The 23234-nt window shown below is 44.3% G+C and overlaps 1 protein-coding gene across 2 annotated transcripts in view; it reads right to left on the bottom strand.

Moving 5' to 3' along the window:
* GRIN2A (glutamate ionotropic receptor NMDA type subunit 2A) overlaps window positions 1–23234 on the bottom strand; it is a 371825-nt gene that overhangs the window by 141116 nt on the left and 207475 nt on the right. For both annotated transcript variants that reach the window (XM_081089521.1, XM_081089522.1), the window contains one exon: window positions 14315–14907. In XM_081089521.1, coding sequence (XP_080945647.1) covers window positions 14315–14907 — 593 coding nt within the window. The remainder of the gene's footprint in view (window positions 1–14314; window positions 14908–23234) is intronic.

The following is a 23234-nucleotide window of genomic DNA, read 5'->3' as shown; positions in this document are numbered from 1 at the left end:
GTGATAAATTAACTCAAAAGACAAACAAATGATTCTTGCCCACAGTGGGAGGACCTGTGTATGTGCTTTACGCCGGCACTGGGAGTCTTCCTAGGGCCTCATGGAAACATACCCGGAGCCTCATCTTTCCCTGAAAAGCCAGAAAACCAGAGGATCGGTGCTACAGTCAGAGAGGCAATCCTAATCCCAACTCTACCAGGTGACCCCGGGAGAGTCATTTTTATCTCTGAGATATTTTTCTCATGTGAACATGGGAATAATAATAATAATACTGCCTATTTCATGGAGTTGCTGTGAGAATAAAGTAAGTTAATGCATGTAAAAATGCTTAACATAGCATCTAGATCAGAGCAAGTGCTGTGATAGCAAGTGTCATTATTCACTCATTCAACACATTCATTAATGTCTATGCTATGCTAGGTACTGGTGTACACAGATAAAATGGAGTTCTTCGTCATCATCCATCATCATCATCACATTATTATTAATCACCAAGGCCCTAGAAGGAGAGGACTGGGGCAGTGGAAGCCACACACCAAGGTTTGGGCGAAAAAAATATGGGGCTCTTAGCATGCACTTGCCACTAACCAGTCTGTCATTAATGAACTCTGTGTCTTTTCAGCCTCAGTTTCTTTATCAGTAACAGAGCACAGAGACATGATTTGTGATTTTGATGTTATAAACCCTGTTGAAAATCATTAGTTACAACTAATAATGTCTTTTACAAATCTGATCTGAATGTTATAAATTATTTATTTTAAAAATATAAATTACAGCAGACTCACTGTCATCACTTGCTTGCACGCTAATGTTTTCTTGAAGGGGGAAAGAGGGGCTGGAATTACACTTACACCTTAGGGATCATGATAATATTGCACAAGCATCCAGAAGCTTCTTTATGTACAAAAAAGAAAAATATTTTAAAATGATTGGTCTCAGTGATTTCCAGCATCCCTTCCTATTCAAATATCATGCAATTCAATTCCAGATTATTGTACCCAACACAGATGAAGAAGTTGAGACCAAAAAAAAAAGTTTAGTTTTTCCAAAGATTCCAGCCATATATAAGAGCAAAGCTTACATTAGAACCCTATGTCCTAAATCTTAGTTTGGGTTCTCTGATACTTAATTTTAAGTCAACTTGACTGGGTCATGAGGTGCCCAGATAATTTGGTCAAACATTATTCTGAGTGTGTCTGTGAGGGTGTTTCTAGGTGAAATCAACATTTGAATCAGGAGATTGAGTAAAGTATGTTGCTCACCCCACTGAGGTAAGCCTCATCCAATCAGTTGAAGGCCTGGATAGAAAAAAAAATAACCCTCCCATGAATAAGAGGGAACTCCTGCTACCTGACTTCCTTGAGTTGGGACACCTCTGTGGGAAAGCATGGGACTTGGTTGGAAAGTCTGTACAGTCGGGGGCCTCTAGGTGGACCTTGCCGAAGGTGGTAGCCCCTGGCTTGACTTTTCCAAACTAATCCAAACCCCCGGGTGTTTTACTAAAATCTCTGTTTAATCTTTAAACCTGACCTTGTAGTAGCCTGTGTTTTCTCAAGGATACTTACCCTGTTGATTGTATCTAAAGCAGTGGTTCTCAACCTTGGCTGCACATTAGAATCACCTGGGAATCTTTTTAAAATCCTGATTTCTGGGCCTCATCCTCCGGAAATTCTGTTTCTTTGTTATGGGGTGGGGCCACAACATTAGTAACAAAGAAACAGAATGTCCGGAGGATGAGGCCCAGAAATCAGGATTTTAAAAGGATTCCCAGGTGATTCTAATGTGCAGCCAAGGTTGAGAACCACTGCTCTAGAGGTTAATATTAGTTCAAGCTGTTGTTACAACAAAAGCCTAAGGAGGCAGGCAATCTAGGCTATTTGCTCCTAAAGCAAACAGCCCCTTAGCCTCTCTTTCACAGAAACATGTGTCCGAGCAATCAGTCATCCATTGTTCAGGGTCTGCCGGTCAGCCCCCGCACGCCTCAAACTGAAACATCGGCTCTTGGGTCTCAAGGCTGCCAGCTCTCATGTTGGAATTTACATTATTGGCTTTCCTGGGTCTCCAATTGGCTGATTATAGATCTTAGGACTTGTCAACCTCCATTAATTATATGAGCCAATTAATATCTATTCTCTCCCCATCCCCACTCTTTCTCTATTGGTTGTGTTTCTCTAGAGAACCCTGACTAATACAAGTTCTATTTCCACCATCACATAAAAACTTTCATGATGGCAAGGAACATGACTTGCCAGAGAATTACACCCACACCCATCTGGACCCAGTTTTCTATTCATTTTGTCAGTAAACCCATTCTTTATGCCCTTACATTCATGCACCTCAGTGTGGATATCAATTCCTGACTGTCCTGAGCAAAACTGAACTGAGCAAGTAGCCATATGTCCCCGTGACTTCTTTACTTGAGGATCTACCTTGTGTCTGAATGACAAACAGTTTCCCATTATTGAGGCAAGAACTTTCTATACTCAACCCAGGCTCCCAGGAGGTTTTCCAATCTGGCTGGTGGGAACAGACAAAAAATAACCCTCACTATTCCTGGACCCAAGTGAGTGCCAGCACTGCTACTTCTAATCTTTGGGGGTGGTCCTTTCCCTGGCCCTGACTGCTGTCCTCACCCACTTGTATTGGTCAGTACTCAGCTCTCTAATCAAGAGGGACCTTAGGCAGATCTCCTGGTTTCTCCGTTTGTGCAGGTCACTTTTCTCAGATCTTGTAAACTCCAACCGCTCTTATGTTGAATCTAGACTCATCTCCATCTGGTCAGCTCAGAGATTTCCCAGGATTTACCTGGGTTCCCATTTTTAAGTTCCAGCCTGGAAACTCAAGGCAGTGAGATGGGGCATTCATAGGACTCATGTAGTTTATTTCCTATCATCTTTTGCCTGCTATTGAGTGTCTTAAAAAAAACATGTCGCCGAAACCGGTTTGGATCAGTGGATAGAGTGTCGGCCTGCGGACTGAAGGGTCCCAGGTTCGATTCCGGTCAAGGGCATGTACCTGGGTTGCGGGCACATCCCCAGTGGGGGATGTGCGGGAGGCAGCTGATCGATGTTTCACTCTCATCGATGTTTCTAACTCTCTTTCTCTCTCCCTTCCTCTCTGTAAAATATCAATAAAATATATTTTTTTAAAAACACAACATGTCATATAGTTTTGCCCATTTTTGGTTGCTTTGTTTAGTAGATTAGAATATATCCAATCCCTATCACTCTGTCTTGGTCAGAAATAGAAGCCAACAGGATAAAATTTAATGAAGATAAATGTGACCATTAAATCTCTCAAATATACCCCTAGCAGTTAGAATTTACACACCCAGGAGTTATTTTTGCAGCAAATATTAAAAACCCCAGAATCATTAAAAAATCAGATTAGAACCATATATTTTACTGGGTTGAAATGGAAAACTAACATCCTCAGCGGTGAGCCTTCACAAGCACCATGGGTTTGTTCAGACTCCATCACTTGCCATTCATCTGACAGATTCCAGGATATTGCAGAAAAGCTGGACACTCACCTCACCTCCTACCAGAACAAATATTTTCTTCCGGCTTTAGAAGAACCTCTATAAATGAATCTAATCTGACAAGTGAGAGCCCTCTTTGAGAAATTCAGTAAGCTCATGCCTACTGCAGAGAGGGCAAGCCATCTAGGCACAAGCAACCCCAATTCACACCTGTCAATTGACAGGAGAAGTTAATGTATGACCTTTGGCCACATAAAATGACCCTTCGTCCCAGATGACTTATCTCCCAGACATCTCCAGCTGAAACTTTAAAAGACAGTTTTATTTTGTTTTGAGAAAAATGTGAGTTAAAGATTAGAGGCACCTCTCCAATCCCATGGAGACTCTAGTCACGGAAAATTAGCAGTTCTTTCTGTGATTTTGCCAGCTGTTTGCCCAGTGAAGCTGCAAGCATATGGAAAGAGAGAGACCTAGCTGTCCTCAGATCTTTGTTGTACTGACTCATGTGTAAAGAACTCTGGAGGTAAGACATCAAAACCTGTCTGGCCAGTGTGGCTCAGTGGTTGGGCATCGATCCATGAACCAGGAGGTCACAGTTTGATTCCTGGTCAGGGCACATGCCTGGGTTGTGGGCTCCATCCCTAGCGTGGGGCATGCAGGAGGCAGCAGATCAATGATTCTCTCTCATCATCGATGTTTCTAACTCTCTCTCCCTCTCCTTTTCTCTCTGAAATCAATAAAAAAATATACATTTTTAAAAGATATCAAAACTTCCTGTCGTCACTCATTCCATTATCTATCACTCAAGTTCTTGTTTTGAAATGATTATAAATAATGATAAAACTAATAAAATAAACACAAGACATATTATGATATAATAAAATACTTAAAGAGGCCATGGAGATCATATAAATGAGTAAGTGGTTTAGGTGGGCACTAAGGTAAATTGAGCAGGCCCTCCTTGAACTGAAGTCACTGCCCACATTCAGCTGACCATCTCCAGGTGGGAGGAAGCTTCCAGTACAAGATGGTGACCTAGGAGGCTGCTGAATTCACTTCCTCCCACGACACACTGAATCTACAGCTGCACATGGAGCCTTTGATATACATGAGCTGCCCAGGCACAATTCTCAGTGAAAGAAATCCAGAAACTAGCTGAGCAACTCCTACAGATCCAGTGAATGAGAAAATATCACATCAGAATGAATAGAAAAGGGTTGATACACACTCCATAAACCCCACTCCCATCAGCAACACACAATCGGGAGGGAATTCACAATGCCCAGGTTCTCCCTGAGAAGCGAAAGGTTTGCACCCAAATGCAGTGCCCCAACTTTTAAGACTTCTAGGCAGGAATGTGAAGGGATTATCATCAGTTCTTCATATTTTTCAAGACTAGCTAAAAAATATAGTTTTTTCATGAAATCTTACAATTTTGAAAACAGTAAAACCATCCTGTGAGTCAACAACAACTTTAGGGTCAATTTGCAACTTCTGAAAGTAGTATAATAGGGTTTAGATCCAAAGAAAACTGGATTTAAATTTTGGCTTCATTTTATATTAGCTGTGTGGCTTTTGTCAAGTTAACTAACTTCTCTGGTCCCCAGTTTCCTCATCTATAATATGTTATTATGATTTATAATTGACCTGCTGGTCGTCTACTCAACATCCATTCCCCTCTTCCTCCTGCTTAACAGAACTCATATTGGTTGAGCGTTCATGCTTCCCAAAGACTCTATGGCCTTAGGGAAAGCTTACCTCATCCCCAGTTCTAAGAGTAGGACTGGTTTGTTGTAACCTAATCCTATTTTCCTTCTCAGTAATTGGGTCAGGAGTCCAGAATTAAGCCATTTAGTATATGGCATTGGTCCAAAGATGGGCATAAGACCTAATTTGGCCACATAGAAGTTATCCCAGGTATTGCTGGTGGCAAACTTAAAGTCATGAAGGAAGCTGTTTGAGAACAAAAATGACAATTCCCAAAGAGGAGAGTCAAGAGATCACAGGGAAAAGAACCAGAACCTTGATCATACTGCACCTGAAGTCCACCCTACCTCTGAAAATACAATCAAATCATTCAATCACAGAACTGAATTAGTTGATAATTATCTGTAGTGAAAACATCCAAATTCATACCTAAGGACTTAAGAAACTGTACCTGAAGTGACTGGCACAAAGGAGGCACTTACTACATGGTAGGTTGTAGCATTAGAGAACTTTAACACTTCTATTATATCACATTTTAAAATATATATATACTTCCATAATATAACCTATGAAACTCAAAGTATCCCCTCCCATAATAATGTATTATTTCAATATAATTAAATTTATAACATCTTGTTATTAATCGTGATGGAATGAACGGGAAATGAGCACAGGTCTCAGGAGAGCTGTTCTCCACGATGCAGGATGCTGAGCAGTGTATGTTTATTCCTTGCGTTGGAACCAACTGAAGCAAATCCTCAGGAAACTGTCTATGGGGATTCAGGCAAGAGTACACCAAACATCAGCAGATCAGCCGATTCATTCACCAAACGTTGGGACTTGTCTAAAACTGTGGCTGGCCTCCCATGCCCATGCAGAATCCAGCTAGCGTCACCAAGATGAACAGAGACTCCTCCATTCCTGGGATCCAGCCAGCCAGCCTTGAGGCACTATGAGCCTGCACCAGGCTCAGTCACACCCGCAGGCAGGCAGCCCTCACATAGAGGTAGGAGATGGGGAAGCAGAGAAGCCAGAGGACAAAGGCAGAGAACAGGTGAAGAGGCCCATTCTGGCTGTGTAGCTCCCACCTGGAAGGGATGACAAGGAGGGCTTCTGTCCTACCTGTGGGGAGGTGCATAGACAGACACTCTTCCAGAAGAGCCAACAAAAGCCAGCTTGCAAAGGAACCAGCTCTGAGCACTGGCCCCTCACACTGGGCCCCATGCTCCTCCCTTGTGATGGAGAGAAATCTTTAACTTCATTGTTTTGTGTGACAGCAGATGTTTCCCAGACATGTCAAAAATGAAACAAAAAGTAGAGGTTTTCTCCTTCCTGAGGTGTCACCTCCCTAAGGTGTCACCATCTCTAAGATCCAAAGCTTGGCTCACCACCTATGTCACAGCTCCAGCCCAATATGGTATTGGCTCCCTTTGACTCAGAGGATTCCTACTCTATTTTCCCGGTAGTTCATCCTATGATACATTTTACTTTACAACGAGGTTGCACTAAACCCAGGTAGGTTAGCACTGGCCATGGATTATAGAGCTTTGGAAGGTCCATAGTACCATCACAATGTCTAGCATATAGCAGACACTGCACAGACATCGATCTGGCTCCACAACAAAATAAAGACTGGGCTAGGAAGTCTCCATGGGGGGAAAGGGAGCTGAAATTCACAACTCCTCCCCGCCCCCCCCCCAGTATTCTCCTCCCCCTCTGGTATCATTTACTAATCAATGTGAAACTCATCATGGTTTGAACCTGGCCCCTCCTCTGATTCTTCATTCTTCCCTACGTGATCTCACCCAATCCTCAGGCTGTAACTGCCACCCATAAGCTCAAAACGTGTGTACTGTATTTTCCGTCTAACCTCAGACTCTTCCCTCCAATTGCCTACTTGAGAGCTCCACATGGATGTCTCAAACGTGTGTTTACTCCCCCCGATTTGTTTCTTCACCGGTTTTGTAAAAGGCACCACCATCTATTCAACTGTACGAGTGAAAAATTATCATCACATATCTCTTGTATCGTCTCATAGTCATCTAAAAAGTCTTGTTAGTTGTACCTCCAAAACATGCATTGAGCCTACCCACTCCTCCCAAGTCACCATCTTCTCTCCCCTAGAACAGTGGTTGGCAAACTGGCCCCTTGAGTGTGGCTCTTCCACAAAATACCACGTGCGGGAGCGCACGTACAGTGCAATTGAAACTTCGTGGCCCATGACACGGGGCCAAAAAGCCGCATGTGGCTCGCGAGCCAAGGTTTGCTGACCACTGCCCTAGACTATGTCATAGTCTCCCAACTGGCCCGGTGCTTACACATGAACACCCTCTGGCCCCAGTATACTCCCGACCAGCAGGTACCAGAGTAATGAAAAGGATACTTTCCTTTGCTTTATCTTTTCCCAGAAGAGAGTTGCAACAAATTATTAGTATGTGTCACCAAATTAACAAGTTTCAAAATGAAAATTTTCCCCAGAGCCCTGAAGGAAATAGATCAATACATCTGTCTGTTAGGCAGGCTGGCCTCCACCTCCAGACTTGCACCGGGACTAAGGCAAATTCGAACAATACTTACATTTTCTGTATGACCCCAAACCAACCTAAGCCACCGTTCCCTCAAGGTGAAGGCACGGCCAATTTCAGTCCTTTCAAGTTGCCAGCATCAGGTTTCTACCATTTGTCAAGCTATTCACTGGATGCCAGCTGGAAATGATTGACTTGCATTGCAGGGCTGGCATACGGTGCTTTTGACTCCCAGCCAAGAAGGAGAGGCTGTGTTCCAGGAGAGATGCCACACACCGAGATGACGCCGACGAGAGGCTGTTGACTTAGCTCTCAGGCTGAACACCCAGGGGGCACAGCCCACTTCTCATGGGTCCAGCAGGACACACGAGGGGCCCAGCTCAAGCTATGCATCTGGTCCAGAGAAGCAGAATTAACCTCTGTAGGGTGCCAACTACATCCTAGGTGTTAGGCTAAGTGCACTGCGTGCATTTAAATGTTGCCATAACCCTCTATGGTTAGAATTATCTCTGTTTTTAATCAAGGAAATGAAGGCTTTAATCAGGGAAGTAGCTTGCCCAGGACAACCCAGATAAGGAGAGGCTTTGAGCACAGCACTGTCCAAACTCACATCCCACTAAGTCACAGAGTGCCATGGAACATGCTTTCAGGTCTCAGCATGGCACATGCCCTGGCTTCTCTCACTACATATTTCTTGGAGGCTCAGCCTGTCCCTGTTCCTGAGTCCAGAGACCCAATCAGTTTTATAGCACAGACCCACAGGATGGCTTGGTCTCCTGGGTGCCTGGTGTCATTGCCAGAAATGTTTGTGGAGCATATGGTGGTCCAACAGACAAATATTTGCAAAAAGTTATCACATTCACCCTGTTTTAACTCCGGTCAAGCTCAGAGAATCAATTGATCAGGCTCTTCTCTTGGCATCAAAAAGGAACCAACGGTGATCATTCTCGTTGTCAAATAAAAATATGCCAACCAGGCCAGTGCGGTCTCTTCGTGGGTCATTAAATCAGAAACTTTTCCTACAACTATTTTAGAAACAAAGGCTGAAAAAAGCATCAGTGTAACTTGGATATGAAGTAAACTCACTCTCACTTATATACCTTCCATTCCTTTCCTATCAGTTGGGTAATAATTTACAAGGTTGTTGCTTCTTAAAGCAGAGGCCTGCCTGCATAAATCAAGAGGTTAATGTAAAACATGTAAGTGGTCATGCCAGGTGTCATCAGTTAAGGCCAAATAACTTTCCCTCAATACTAATGCATAATACTCCCAGGAGAAGATGTTCTTTTCTTACGTGTTTGGGCCATAGATCTACTTGAGCACTTCTATTTGGCTTGCTATGCCGTAACTTCTCCATTTCCTACTCCCTCGACTAACATCAGAGCCAGAGGACATATAGTTGCAATTCAGTTGTTAAAAAATGAGACTGGAATACACCTCCATTTCTCACATTCTTGCCTGTACATAGCTCGCAGTGTAACAGTATCAGTTAAAGTAATAATAATGATGATGATGATTATCATCATTATCATAAAATAATAAGAAGGCAGTAATGACAGTTGTGAAATGCGTACCACCAGCCAGGCTCAATGAGAAGTGTTGTACATAGAGACTTTCATTTAATTCTGCTCTAATAAGAACAGATGACTATAACACACACACACGCACACATTTTAGATAAAAACCTGGGTTCAGAGTGGCTAGTAACTTACACTTGGTCAGTATGTGGCCAATTCAAAACCAGTTCTGTGATAGTACCCAGCCCATGAATTTCTCTATGCCACACTGCTCTTCTTCGCCCTGGCCAGATTCCTCTCAAGGTAATCCCTTGGCAAGAGGATTTAGATCTGAAATGCATCTACCGCCCTAGCTGGTTTGGCTCAGTGGATAGAGCGTCAGCCTGTGGACTGAAGGGTCCTGGGTTCCATTCCTGTCAAGTGTACATGCCAGGGTTACAGGCTCGATCCCCAGTAGGGGGTGTGCAAGGGGAAGCCCATCAATGATTCTCATCACTGATATTTCTCTCTCTCTCCCTTCCTCTCAAAATCAATAAAAATATTTTTTAAAAAATCAAAAAAATTCGCCGAAACCGGTTTGGCTCAGTGGATAGAGTGTCGGCCTGCGGACTGAAAGGTCCCAGGTTCGATTCCGGTCAAGGGCATGTACCTGGGTTGTGGGCACATCCCCAGTAAGAGATGTGCAGGAGGCAGCTGATCGATGTTTCTCTCTCATCGATGTTTCTAACTCTCTATCTCTCTCCCTTTCTCTCTGTAAAAAAATCAATAAAATATATTTTAAAAAAAAATTTAAAAATTCATCTAGCTATCCCTCTGTGATCTCCTCCTCAGTAAGTGTAACATGTGTTCCCTCCAATGAAGAACACATGAATACATGCACATATATTTTATCTATTACAGTAACCATGTACAGACTGCTTTCCATATGCCAGGCTGTGGGCTAAGACGTAAATACTTTTCTTACCCCTGTGTTTCACCTGAGGGAGCAGACCTGGAGGAATTAGGTAACTTGCCCAAAGTCTTAGAACAGAAGAGTTCTGATCAGAGATTCAAACCAGGCAAGCTGGCTCCAGTGCCCACACCCTTAATCACGAGGCCACAGTGCCTCCCAGGGAGCCCCATCCACCAGTGAACTGGACAGATCTTGGGATAGAACTGGACAGAACAGCCTATGTCCCACCCCAGCAAAACAGGTCCTGGTTTACCTTCCCAGCGCTGGGAGCGAAAACTCTGTGCTTGGCGAAAGAACAGATGTTTAATAACTTTGCAGTAGCGAGGAGGAGGTTACATAACATGGCTGAGCTATTTTTGAACTTTGGAAAATGCTGACTGCTCTTTTCAGAGTGCCTTCTGTAAAACCAGGAATGTTCAACCTAAAGACTATTTCCCCCTTGCCTTGCCCCTACTCTTTTTATTCTGGAATCCCAGAAATGGAAACAGGTCCACAGTCAGATCAACACGTCACCCAGAGCAAGCCCTCCTTCGTACCGGTCCAGCATCATAAGCTATCAGTCACTGTTGCCATAGCCTAACTACACCAGCTCTGTGCAGACGATTACGAATAATACCCATGAGGACCACCAAGAGGCATCACCACTAGCCCCGAGATGTGCTCACCAGTCGGAGTGGGACCCAGAGCCTCTCAGTAACGCAGCGTGAAACCATCAGGTGTGGCTGCACCTGACGCTCTTCTGAAGCCAGTTGCGTCCCCCACCCCCACACAGTGGGGGTAGTGAGAGCTATTTCTTCACTAGATGCTTTACCAAGGAAGACGTTTTAATCCAGTTGAAATGTAACTTTTAAAGACTGGCATGAGAACCCCTAACTCTAGAGTCCTGGGCTCCACTGAACAAGTGATGGGTCTACCTCTGTTCTCTGCCTTCAGCCATCCAGCAAACAAATGTCCATCCAACAGGCGTGATTAAATCACAGACGCTTAAGTAACTTCTACAACAGAATACAAAACAGCAACTGAGAGGAATATGTTGAATTCTATGTGTCTGCACAGATCAATCTTGAAACCATAAGGTTGAGGTAAAGAAAATTCTAACACTTTAGATACCATTTGGTACCTAAGAAAGAACTAAATGGGGTCAAAAGTTGCACATATTTCAACAACAAATGTGCATGGATTTGAATGACATGATGTTTATTGTAGTGTTTCCCCTCCCGTGGAGAGGAAGGGAGAGAAGCAGGACTGGACAGAGGTATGATCAAGATTTCTACCTTATCAGTAATGTCTTATTTCTTTTAAAACTGTGAGACACATATAACGTGTTAACCTTTGTTCTCTGTGGTAAGTACTAGGGTGGGCATTTTATTGGACTCCATACTTTCCCATAGTATTCTTTCTGAGAGAGAGAGAAAGAGAGAGAGAAAGAGAGAGTTCTTGTTATCTGAGTTTGTCTTCAGACAAATCTCTCCTGCCTCATCAGATTGTACATTCTCTGAGGGGCAAGGTTACACCAGGCCTAGCACAGGGTCCATTGGGTGGGAGGGGTGATTTCTGGAGGATGGAAAGATACAGTCCCCTTAATCCTTTTCTTACCAGCCGCCTTCGTTGGGCTTTCTCAAGCCCCTAGTGCTCGCCTTGCCTTGGAAAGAGCCACTCTCCCAGGCATGCTTAGGAGCACTGTGATAATGAGGAAATGTGATCAGGGCCTTGCTTGTGCCGGATTCCAGCCCCACACACTCAGTGAGCACCACCACGCTCCATAAATGGAGAAAAGTTTCATTAAACACCAGGCAGCAGATGATAACCTACCACACCTGACGCATTCCTCCTCTGGGGCTGAAACATCAGCTCCGAAATTGCCTCCCTCAAAAGCACGACTCCTGGAAATAGCACGACAGCCTTCACAGCAGGAGGACTGTTTTAGGAATGGAATTCAGGGTGGTCACTGGAAAGAGATCTGAATGCCTTGCCAATGATCCTTCTCAAATTCCTTTTCCTGTATATATTATATTTCAATTGCCCTAAAATTGAGTTGTGTTGCCATTGAAATTATACATTTCTGAATATCCCAGCTGCAGGGCACTTCTTGTAATGAAGAGTGAGGATCATCAGCCCAGCGCTTGTCTCTGGGCTGGCAGCAATCCTGCCTCTGTGAGAGGCGCCTGTGTGTCCTACAGATTGCCCCCAGTTCCTTCCTGCTATTTGAACAATTATTTAAAATGCTGGAAGTGGCAATGTAGAAACAAGATCGTTAAAGAGAGGGGTGGAGGGGAAAAGGGAAAATTTCAAAGGGCCATGATTTCCTAATTCAAGAGTTGTTCAGGATTGTGTCTATTTTATGCACCGATTACACACACACACACACACGTACATATATGCACACGTGCAAACATACACACACCTCCAGCCCCAGCCCAGAGATAATCCCTGAACTGGAGCAGATTCAAAGTCCTAAAACCTTCCAGAACCATTTTAGAGAGAGGCGTCACTCTGCTAATAATCAACCAAACTAGTCTGCTGACCCTCATTTCTGGTGACCAGAAAAACTTGACTGATCACTCTGACAGTCACTCAGTCATTACTAGGTGCTGGGCACTGTGCTAAGCAGCACTTTTCATGCATCGCCTCATTTCATCCTCACAAAACACCTAGCACGTTGGTTCTTGATGCATGACCCCCAGACCAGCAGCACCCGCATCACCCAGGCACTTGTTAGAATTACAAAGTCTTAGGATCCACCCAGAACTTCTCAATGAGCTCAGAGCGTGGGGCCCAGCAAGCTGATTGAACCAGCTCTCCTAGTGGTTCTCATGCATAATGAAGTTCAGAACCGCTGCCTAGAAAGTCAGTGCTGGTATCATCGCTCCTCAACAAACTGAGGCCCAGAAAAGTAAAATGATCGTCCAAGTCATATAGAAAGTGGTTGGCACAAGATTTGAACCCTGACAAATCTGAGTCCAGAGTCCAGTCCCTTAATCACGGTGCCACGCGGCTCGTTATCTGAGGGTTGAACACGGATTAAATCAGCAAACAGAAGGCAAAAGCATGCAAGACGGGTGTACGAGTGTGATCCTTCTACATCTTAACAGCTGAGTCATAATGATGGGCCACAACGAACGATGATACTTCTCCCAAACATACCTTCTAATTTAAATGTCTACCAAAATGGGAGTCATTATATAAATTATGATACATCCATGGGATGGAATATAATGCAGCTTTGAAAGCGTGTTTGCCAAGATTTCCAATGCCCTATAGAAATATGTAGGACATAAGAAGGGGAGAAATTCAGCTACATACTCAGCCAAGGACTAGGAGCACCACTGTGGGCAGTTTTCCAAATGTTAGCATGTTGGTGAGGATGTGGGAAGTGAAGTGATTTCACAAATGGCTGGTGTGAATATAAATTGATATAGCTACTTTGTAGGACAATCTGGCAGTAGATACTTAAATTTTAAAATGCACATGCTCTGTGACCCCCAAGTTCTGCTTCTCGGAATCCACCCTAGAGAAATACTTGTACATGTGCATAAAGAGACATGTAGGATGATTAGCACTGGAGTTTAGTTTCTAATGAAAAAAAATCTAAAAGAACCCAAATTTCTATCATTATGAAGGCTGGATAAATAAATCATGGTATATTCCTATTGAAGAATGAAATGAGTAAGTTACAAAGAATGTAGGTTTTCATATGTGTATGTTTATAAGTGTATATCTACATATACACATATCTATATATTCATACATATGTATGTACACACATATATCTACATATATGCACATACATATTTGAAATATATCTATAGATAGAGAATTGATGGATGGATGGATAGATAGATCTCAACTGTAAGTTTTCATGGGATATTGTTAAGTAAAAAAATTAAGTTTCAGGAAACAATATAAGAAGTTACTTAAAAACAAAAGGAGAGGAGAAGAGAGGAAGAGGGGAGAGAAGTGCAGAATCAAACAAAATAATCCCATACGCACAAACACAACACTCCTGATTTTCAGTGCACATTTTCAGCAATGAGTACGTATTGCTCTTAGTATTTAAACAAACAAACAACAGCAACAAAAACACAACTCTGATCCCAAGCAGAGAGAGAAAAAGCAAAGCGCCGCCTCTTACTGGTGCAGGGTGTGCAGCGGGGCCTCCAGCTTCTCCGTCTGCCCGTAGCAGCTGGCCTTGGCCTCCGGGATGTAGGAAAAACTGTCCAACATGGAAGACGCGGCAGTGGTCAGGATGCCCAGGCCGTCCCTTACTCTCTCCTGCAGGCTGTAGTCCCAGTCATCATAGGAGACTGAGATGAGTCCCGATGGAAACTCTTTGGGGATGAGTTCTGTGTTCCCAGAGACCAAGCTGGGGACAATCCAGAAGAAATCATACCCGGTGAGACCCAGGGAGCGGGCCTCGCTCAGAATGAGGACGGCCTCATCTTTGGAGCAGTAGAGCAAGATGACAGAAGAGTGGATCTTCTTTAGCTGGACTTGCGTCTTGGCATCGTCAAAGGAGGTGTCCAGGGTGATCACGTTCTGCATGTCCCAGCCCACAAAGCTGTTGTCCACGGTGGTCTTAATGAAGCTGATGAAGTCCCTGTAGCCGGGGTAGATGGTGGTCACCAGGGAGAAGACATGCCAGTCATAATCCTGCATGATCTTCATCATGACCACGGCTTGTTGCTGGATGGACGCTCCAAATTGGAAGAAGGTAGACGTCGGATCCTGCCAACAGGTAAAAAAAAGAAAAACAAGATGAGGCAGAAGGCAGTTTATACAGCACCATCTGTCTTTATAGGCTAACAGAAGCTCCTTCCTAGAAGTGAGGGGAAATAAATCACATATCTATTCATTCGCAAACATTCCTGAGCACCTACTGTACACCCCACCCTGGAAGAGATACTGAAAATACAAAGAGGAGAGAAGTCCTGGAGTTGGAGCCCACGCCCTGATACACTGAGGAACATCTGTTACTTCTGTCATCTCATCATCTATTCTCCTCATTTTCCTCTAGTTCATCCCATCCACCTCGCCCCTTTGAGTCCATATGTTTCCAACAGAATGAACTCTCTCTGGCCCCCAGGCTCATGGCTGGGAAATGAAGCCATCAGAGACAAAACAACATCAGTAAATAGAGACAGATTCCTGATGACACTTAGACCACCTGCAGCCTGCCGTGCCCGTAGCCATTGACTCTGGACCTGTTGGTTTATAAGCCAACAGGTTCCCATGTTCACCTGAGCCAATTGTAGTAGAATTTCTGTCCCTTTTTTTAAAAAAATATATTTTATTGATTTTTTACAGAGAGGAAGGGAGAGAGATAGAGAGTTAGAAACATCGATGAGAGAGAATCATCGATCAGCTGCCTCCTGCACATCCCCCACTGGGGATATGCCCGCAACCCAGGTACATGCCCTTGACCGGAATCGAACCTGGGACCTCTCAGTCCGCAGGCCGAAGCTCTATCCACTGAGCCAAACCGGTTTCGGCAGAATTTCTGTCCCTTGAAATCTAGACTCCTGTGTAATATAGAGGATAATAAATGCTGGGTGGGCATCTATCTGCTCAATCAACAAATATTTGGTGAGCACCTAACTGTGCAGAAACAGCTTGGAGAAATGATATATGCGGCAGGCACAGACATTGCCTCCGTCTTCATAGATCTGCTGGGAATTTGAGAAAGAGCCACTTCCATAAACTGGGGGCTGAGAGGAGCATGAGAGAATGTTGAAGGAGAACCAGGTGTGGAAAAGGGCAAACGGGTGGATATTAGAGTCAGAGGAGCCCCGAGAATACATCTTGACTATGCCAGGAACTACAGATAAATGCATTATGGTTTGTGAAACAGAGGGGATGAGATGATGTTGAAGAGCTTGGCAAGAACCCCCATCACATATGGCCTCAGGGGTTGTGTTCAGAGGCTTACGCCTTATTCGGAGCACAGGGTGGAGCTGCTGGGGGCTCTTATACTGAAAGTGGGGTGGTGACTTGCGATGGGTTGAGGGGCTTCTAATAGCCCAAACACCTCCCCAAGTCTATGGTCTAATCCCAAGAACAAGTTTCCATTTGGAACAGGCAGCTGATACATACAGTTGTACAATTTACAAATTACCTTCACACCCCTTAACTCACCAAAGCTGCATGAGGACCCTCAGAGGGTGGTCTATTGTTAGCAGGGGAAATGGGCCCAAACTGGTCGCAGCCAGTGAGCATCCAAACTCAGGCTCTGATTCCACGTCCAGCACCCTTTGCAACACAAACCACAGCCTTCTTGGGGTCACTGAAGATCAGCTTAACCCGCGGTGCAAAAATGCCAATGAAGCAAGGTATGTCTCTGTGTTGTAACAAATCGGGATTTGACCAACGCTGAGATGTATTTCTTCCTGGGAACTAAGAGAATTCTCAAAGGGTCCTCGTTGTACCACAGCCATGTGCGTTTTCATTCTGCATGCTGTGTCTACCACGTGTATTCCCACAAACTTGGAAGTACGAATATGGGAATGGGAACTCCATTGTGTGTGTGTGTGTGTGTGTGTGTGTGTGTGTCTTAAGAGTGAACAACTCCATTCATATCTTTCAGAACAATACTTTGTAGCTGTGTATCTTAATTCTGAACAAGTCTGCATAATTTTTGCTGTGGGCTCTCACTGAACAGGAAGTTTTATCTGAATGGGCCAAAAGCTATAGTTCTTCGAAATACTCCCCTTTTCCAAAATGCAGGGGTTAGGGGGATACTTTGAGTGCAGTGTGGCTTGAAGAAAGAGAAGAAGAAAAAAAAACAGGAATAAATGCCTTCTGCGCCCCTTCCAACATTACAGTTCTATGAATTTTACCAAATTAAGTCAATTAAAATGGGAAACAGGTTTAAAGACTTTGGGTCGTTATCTTTTTCCCTACAGTAGCTTTTGGAGAATTCCAATATTCTTGGATGGATTAATCATTTAAAATCGCCCTCAACAGGACTGTGGACTACTGAAGGGCAGAGATTCTGCTGTCCTCATCTCTCCGTCCCCAGCACCTGGCAGAAGGCTTGGCACATGACACATCAGGTAATGGAGGGTGAGGAAATGCGTGAGTGGGTGAATGTGCGAATGAAGCCTAAGGAAAATGTCCTTGATTTAAACATAAACTGAAAGGGAAGAATTCAGCATCTGAGGTTGTGCTTCGTATGGCTCTTGAATGTCATGTCCAAAAACTAAAACCTTTCAACATCGTCACCCTACTATCATGAGGAACCCCTTCTCCATTAAACACCCGAAATACATTTAGGGTGTCCTTTATTTATAATGAGATATAGGAGCCCTAGAAGCCCCAACAGGTATCCATAGAACCTCAATTAAATACCCAAAAAAGGCAACAATATACAGAACCCACCCACAGCAGAAAGCACAGAAGTGAAGTCAGAAGGCAGTTATAGTCATCAACGTTATGTGCTGTCACGTGCCTCTTGGAATGGGACTGAAAAGTTCCAAACTTAATTACAAAAGAAATGTAATAAGGAGCAAAGATGCCTCTGAGGAAGCCAGTCACCAGTTATAGTATGACCGCAAAAGGCAATGGGACCAGCATCTCCTTGCACTGAGCACACAAGGAACTAAGGAAGTTCTCAGGAGGACATATGCTAAGGGCACAGCTGAAACCTAGTTTTTAAAAAAAGTCTCTAGCCCTAACCGGTTTGGCTCAGTAGATAGAGCTTCGGCCTGCAGACTGAAGGGTCCCAGGTTCGATTCCGGTTAAGGGCATGTACCTTGGTTGCGGGCGCATCCCCAGTAAGGGGTGTGCAGGAGGCAGCTGATCGATGTTTCTCTCTCATCAATGTTTCTAACTCTCTATCCCTCTCGCTTCCTCTCTGTAAAAAATAAATAAAATATATATTTTTTTAAAAAGTCTCTGAGACAACCCACATACACAAACTTCCTTGGAATAATTGGTATTGGTGGAGGTGAAGGTCAAACATGTTACATGTAGGAGCTGAGGGTATGTGGGATGCTCCAACACCCTTACTCCATGTACTATGAGCTAGACATGACCAGTGTACCCATGAGCAGCTTTGTGCACAAGGCAGACTTGTATGCAAATGCAGTTTTATCTGGTTCTCCACATAGAGAGGAGGACACGGCTGCATTGGGAACGTTACGAAGGAGAAAGATAATTATAAGGATAGCAGTTCACTGGCCAAGAGCTTGGCACAGGCCACCTGGGGAAGAGTATGTGCGAAGCCATTGCCTTGTGCCATCCCCACCCTCCTGTCTTGCCTTACTTTAATCCAAGTTCAATCTCTCCTGTTACTCTCTTGTGATCCTCACTAAGATCTTCTCCCTGGAGGAATAGCAGCGTAACTTCTGGGGTCAGACTACCCATGTACCATTGCTAATTGTGTGTCCTTGGGAAAACTCACTTAACCTTTCCAAGCCTCAGTTTGCACATCTGTACAATGGGTATGGCAATGGTAATATTTACACCAGCTAACATGACAGAAGTGCTTACTATATATGACAGTCATGTGGCTAACAACACTTTTTTTGATGAGATTATCCTTTAATCCCACCCCCCCCCCAACCAACTTCCTAAACTGGTATTATCCCCATTTTAGAAATGAAGAAATAGATTAAGGATAGAGTGACTTTTCCATGGTTACACAGGCAGTGAATCAGGTTTATCTGCCTTCAAGATTCCAAGCTTTTCACCCCTGCGCCACGCTGTTGGCAATGATAGCATTTTCTCATTGAGCTGTATAGAAACTTCCAGTACAGTACCCACCACATATCAAATGACCAACAAAGGTACTAGTAAGTCACTGTTATTTCCCCATAGGCCAGGAATCTCAGTGTCTCACATCAGGGGCTCATGCTACCCCCTCCACTAAGGCGGTAATTCACACTCTGAACTTGAGAATCTCAATAACTCACCCTCTTCATGGCTGCCTGATGCTTTAACCAATCTCCTTCTCTGCTCTATAGCCAGTCACCTATGGCCTCCCAGACCTATCACGTTAAATTTAGACTCTCTAGCCTACCCCTGCATGCTCACCAGTCAAACCTTGTAGTTGAAATAGCATGGGCTCTGGTCTATCAAACCTCAGTTCAAGTCCGCATGGGGTTGCTGTGAGGATGGGATGAGCTGGTAGAAGTAACGGGCTCTTCTATCTATGAGGACCCCAACAGCTTGGGGTTCCTCTCCATGTGCTCTGCCCTCTAGACCACAGAGACACCCCAGAAACCCAAGGGGATCCTTATCCTATTTCAGAAACTGGTATCTCCAGATCCACTGGCATGCTGCTCTTACATTCCCCCTGCAAACCAGCCCACTCTCCCTGAGCACAGGAAGCTGTGTGAAGAGAAGAAGGAACTGTCTTTCCTCACAGTGATGAATAATGCTTTGGAGAGAAACCATCACTTGTGTCCTTCATGGGCCTCATGCGGTTACCTTATACCACTTTCATTTCCTCTGACATCTGCAACAAACTTCAAAACCCATTGTGGACCAAAGGCATTGTAATCCCCTCAGAGGGATGGACTCAAGAGTTATTTGCAACACACAATTGCACAGCGAGGCACTGAAGAGCCTCACGTTTAGCATTGGATTTTTCTAAGGTGGTTTTATGGATTGGCAGGAGGTGATGGGGGAATCTGGCCACATTCCCAGGGCCTGGCAGCTGATATGCCAAATGGCCCTTTCTTTCAGGGCCCTGACCGTTCTTCCTGCTCCCTGCATGGATAGCAGAGGCTGTCCCTCCTGCACTTAACCTCCTGCCACCACTCGGCCTGTCCTTTTCGGATTCTGTAGCGCAGCCTCTGACCACCTCTGGCACCAGCCTCCTCGGCAGCGTGAAGCCGGGGGAGAGGAACAGATTTCAGACACCCACTTTGGTTCTGAAGCAAAAGCAGTTTTCCCCATGCTTGCTGCTCTGCAGAACACAGAACAAACTGTTTTAAACACAAAGCGAGGGAGGCAGGGAGGTGTGGGATTCTGGGTGTCTGCTCTCAACTCTGTGCTTCAGTCCCACATAAGGTCTCACTCTAATGTTCTAGAATGTTCCAGGGCCTGACTGGGTGCTCAGGGTCAGACCTGACTCCATGGGTATCAAAATCCGATATTTAATAGAGTCTAATTCCAACTTTCATTTCACTTACTCATTCCACAAAGGCTATAAAGGGCACCCACACCCATTATCTCTTTTTTCTTTTAATATATTTTATTGATTTTTTACAGAGAGGAAGGGAGAAGGATAGTCAGAAACATCAATGAGAGAGAAACATCAATCAGTCACCTCCTGCACACGCCCCCACACACACACTGGTACATTGCCCTTGACCGGAATCAAACCCAGGGCCCTTCAGTCTGCAGGCCGAAGCTCTATCCACTGTGCCAAACCAGCTAGGGCCCATTATCTCTTTCTGATTCTAAGTCCCCAAGAGATGAGGTATTGCAAGTGGTGATAACAATCATGGATGGCTTTTATCATGAGGACACAGGAGGAGAGGTGAAGAGATTTTCCTAAATGTACGTAGCTCCAAGCTGACAACATCTGTTATTGCAAAATACCATCCAATGTTTCCTTACACCCAAGTAGCTCTCATTCCTGGCTGCACAGAGAATCACTTGGAAAGTTATTTAAAAGCACCAACACTCGTGCCCCACACCAGTCCAACTGAAATGAATTTCTGTGACCTGAGTATATGAACTCCAGCACTGATTTATTTGTTTTTCTCTGTCTCATCTCAATGGCAGGGTGTTATTCAAGTCAGTGTCTTCAAAGCCTGGCACAGTGTCTGACCCACAGTAAGGGCCCAGTAAATATTGGGTGAGGAAATAAATGAGCAGAAGCCTCCTTCCCAGGAAGCATAAGAGAAACAGGGTCAACCCTGCCCCCATTTCTATAACTTATTTTCCTTCTGCCTGCCAGGGTGGGCACCAACAAAAAGGATAATGATGCAGGTGACCCAGCAGAGATCAAGAGAAACTCCTTGGGAATTTTCTTTCTCCTGTCAGAGGATTGCCTTGGTGAGCCATGATTTACTGTCTGCCACTCTTATTGTGTATCACCTGAGCTTTTAAACATTTTCATTTCAGTTTCCATGGATGAGATAAAAAGTAAAGGTATCAAACTTGATAAGCTTGAGGATTCAGATGAATAGCATTCTCACATACATATAAGCTACATCTGTCCTACGGGAGGATTTCTATCCCATCATCACCCATCCTCCTCATCCTCCTCCTCCACCACTATCATCATAATCATCCCCCCATCATCATCATCATCATCATCACCACCACCGCCATCATCGTCATCCCCCACCATCATGATCATCAGTCACCATATCCATCCATCTTCATCATCATTATCCACCACCACTATCATTATAATCATTCCCCACCACCACCATCATCATCATCATCATCACTCACCATCATCATCCTTCTCCTATTCATCATCACCATCACCATCATCATGGTTACAATCACAACTAATAGTAATTGGACATATCCAATATGGAGTCAGAATGTAGCTTGCCCGAACTCACCTAGCTTGGACTTGGCAGGGCCAGGATTCAAGACCAGGCAATCTGAATGCTTAGTTACTAGAAAGGTGATTTCAGGTATGCGGAACAGGAAACAAGTGTGTGTGTGTGTGTGTGTGTGTGTGTGTGTGTGTGTGTGTGTTGAATAACCACCACCCAATAAAAGAAAAAGAAAACCTCCAGAAATGAGAATTAATGTCAAAGATCTCCAATCAATTGGCAATCAGTTTATGTAGGAGACTGAGGCTGAGGGGAGAAATCATCCTCAGGTGCCGTTTCCTAAAAGCACATAAGCTCCACCATCCACAAACACAATATTTCATCCCAAGCAATCTCCGCTCATTGGACCATTTCATGACTCATGTGTTAGCCTTCATTTTTTTTCCTATCAGGAAAGAGGAAGGGGTCTCTTCCCACATTTACCACTGCAGTTAACCACCACTCAAGCTCAGATTACTTCTTCATCACCCCCCAGGTTTATTTCTTTTTCCTTTCTCTATTATACCTGCTTATGCTCAGACTGTCAGCAGTTCTCTCGCAGACTATGGAGTCCCTACCCCAGTCTCACCCACATGCCGCACCGCTAACAGAGCTCTTTTTAATGTTCACATTGGAGCACTGTCTCCCCCTGCTTGGCTTTTCTCAGCAGCTCCTACAACGTTCAGGATAAAGTAGAAACACACACCAAACCCATGACTGTTCAAGTGTTTGGGGCTCAGCATCTGTCTCAGTACCTGAGAGAGGCCAGGTACTCCATAAACATGTAGCAAATTGAATTACTGAGAGAGCTAATGAAGCCAAATAATGATGCTTGGAAGGAAAACCAAAGGAAGCCTTCATATTTTCCCCTGTCCATCATTCCCCAAAACACATCAGCTCCATCACCCACAAGCACAGAATTCCACTTCAATCAATCTGCACTCATTGGACCTTTTTATGATTTATGTTCTAGTCCCCAGTTTGCTTCTCTTGGGAATAAATCCGCCAGCATTCTTCTAGAATAGCCTAACCTTCTTGGCTCTGCTTTCTCCTCCTCTCTCTTCAAATGAGAAGTTTAATCTTAAATTCCTGGTGACTGTTGGGTTCCCAGCGAGGGTAGCTAGCCAAGGTGGCTGGAGTGATCTGATTCAGAAGCCAGGAGAGCAACACCAGTCTTCACTCAGAGTCTGTTCACTAGTCTCTTGGAACACAGTGAAGGGGATGGGTGTTAAGTAAGGTAATTTCTAAGAAGAGCTCTACAATTTGGGGACCAAGGAAGGGAGCCTTTATCCACTGCCAAGCCTGGGCTTCCTACACAGCACTGATTAGCCACATATGACTATTTAAATATAAATTTAAATATTTGGTTTCTCAATCACTCTAGCCACATTTCAAGAGTTCAATAGTCTTTACACTTTAAAGCCAATGCTCTCCTACCCCTGCCAGCCTCATCCCTAAAGATGCCAATTCAGTTGGTCTGGGACAGGGTCCAGGACGTTTTTTATTCCTTCAGTGAGTGTAATGTGCAGCCAGGGTTGAAAACACTAATCT

Source organism: Myotis nattereri (assembly GCF_964212035.1).
Source record: "Myotis nattereri genome assembly, chromosome: 4".
Lineage (NCBI taxonomy): Eukaryota > Metazoa > Chordata > Mammalia > Chiroptera > Vespertilionidae > Myotis > Myotis nattereri.
This window is presented reverse-complemented; position numbering and strand designations above follow the sequence as displayed.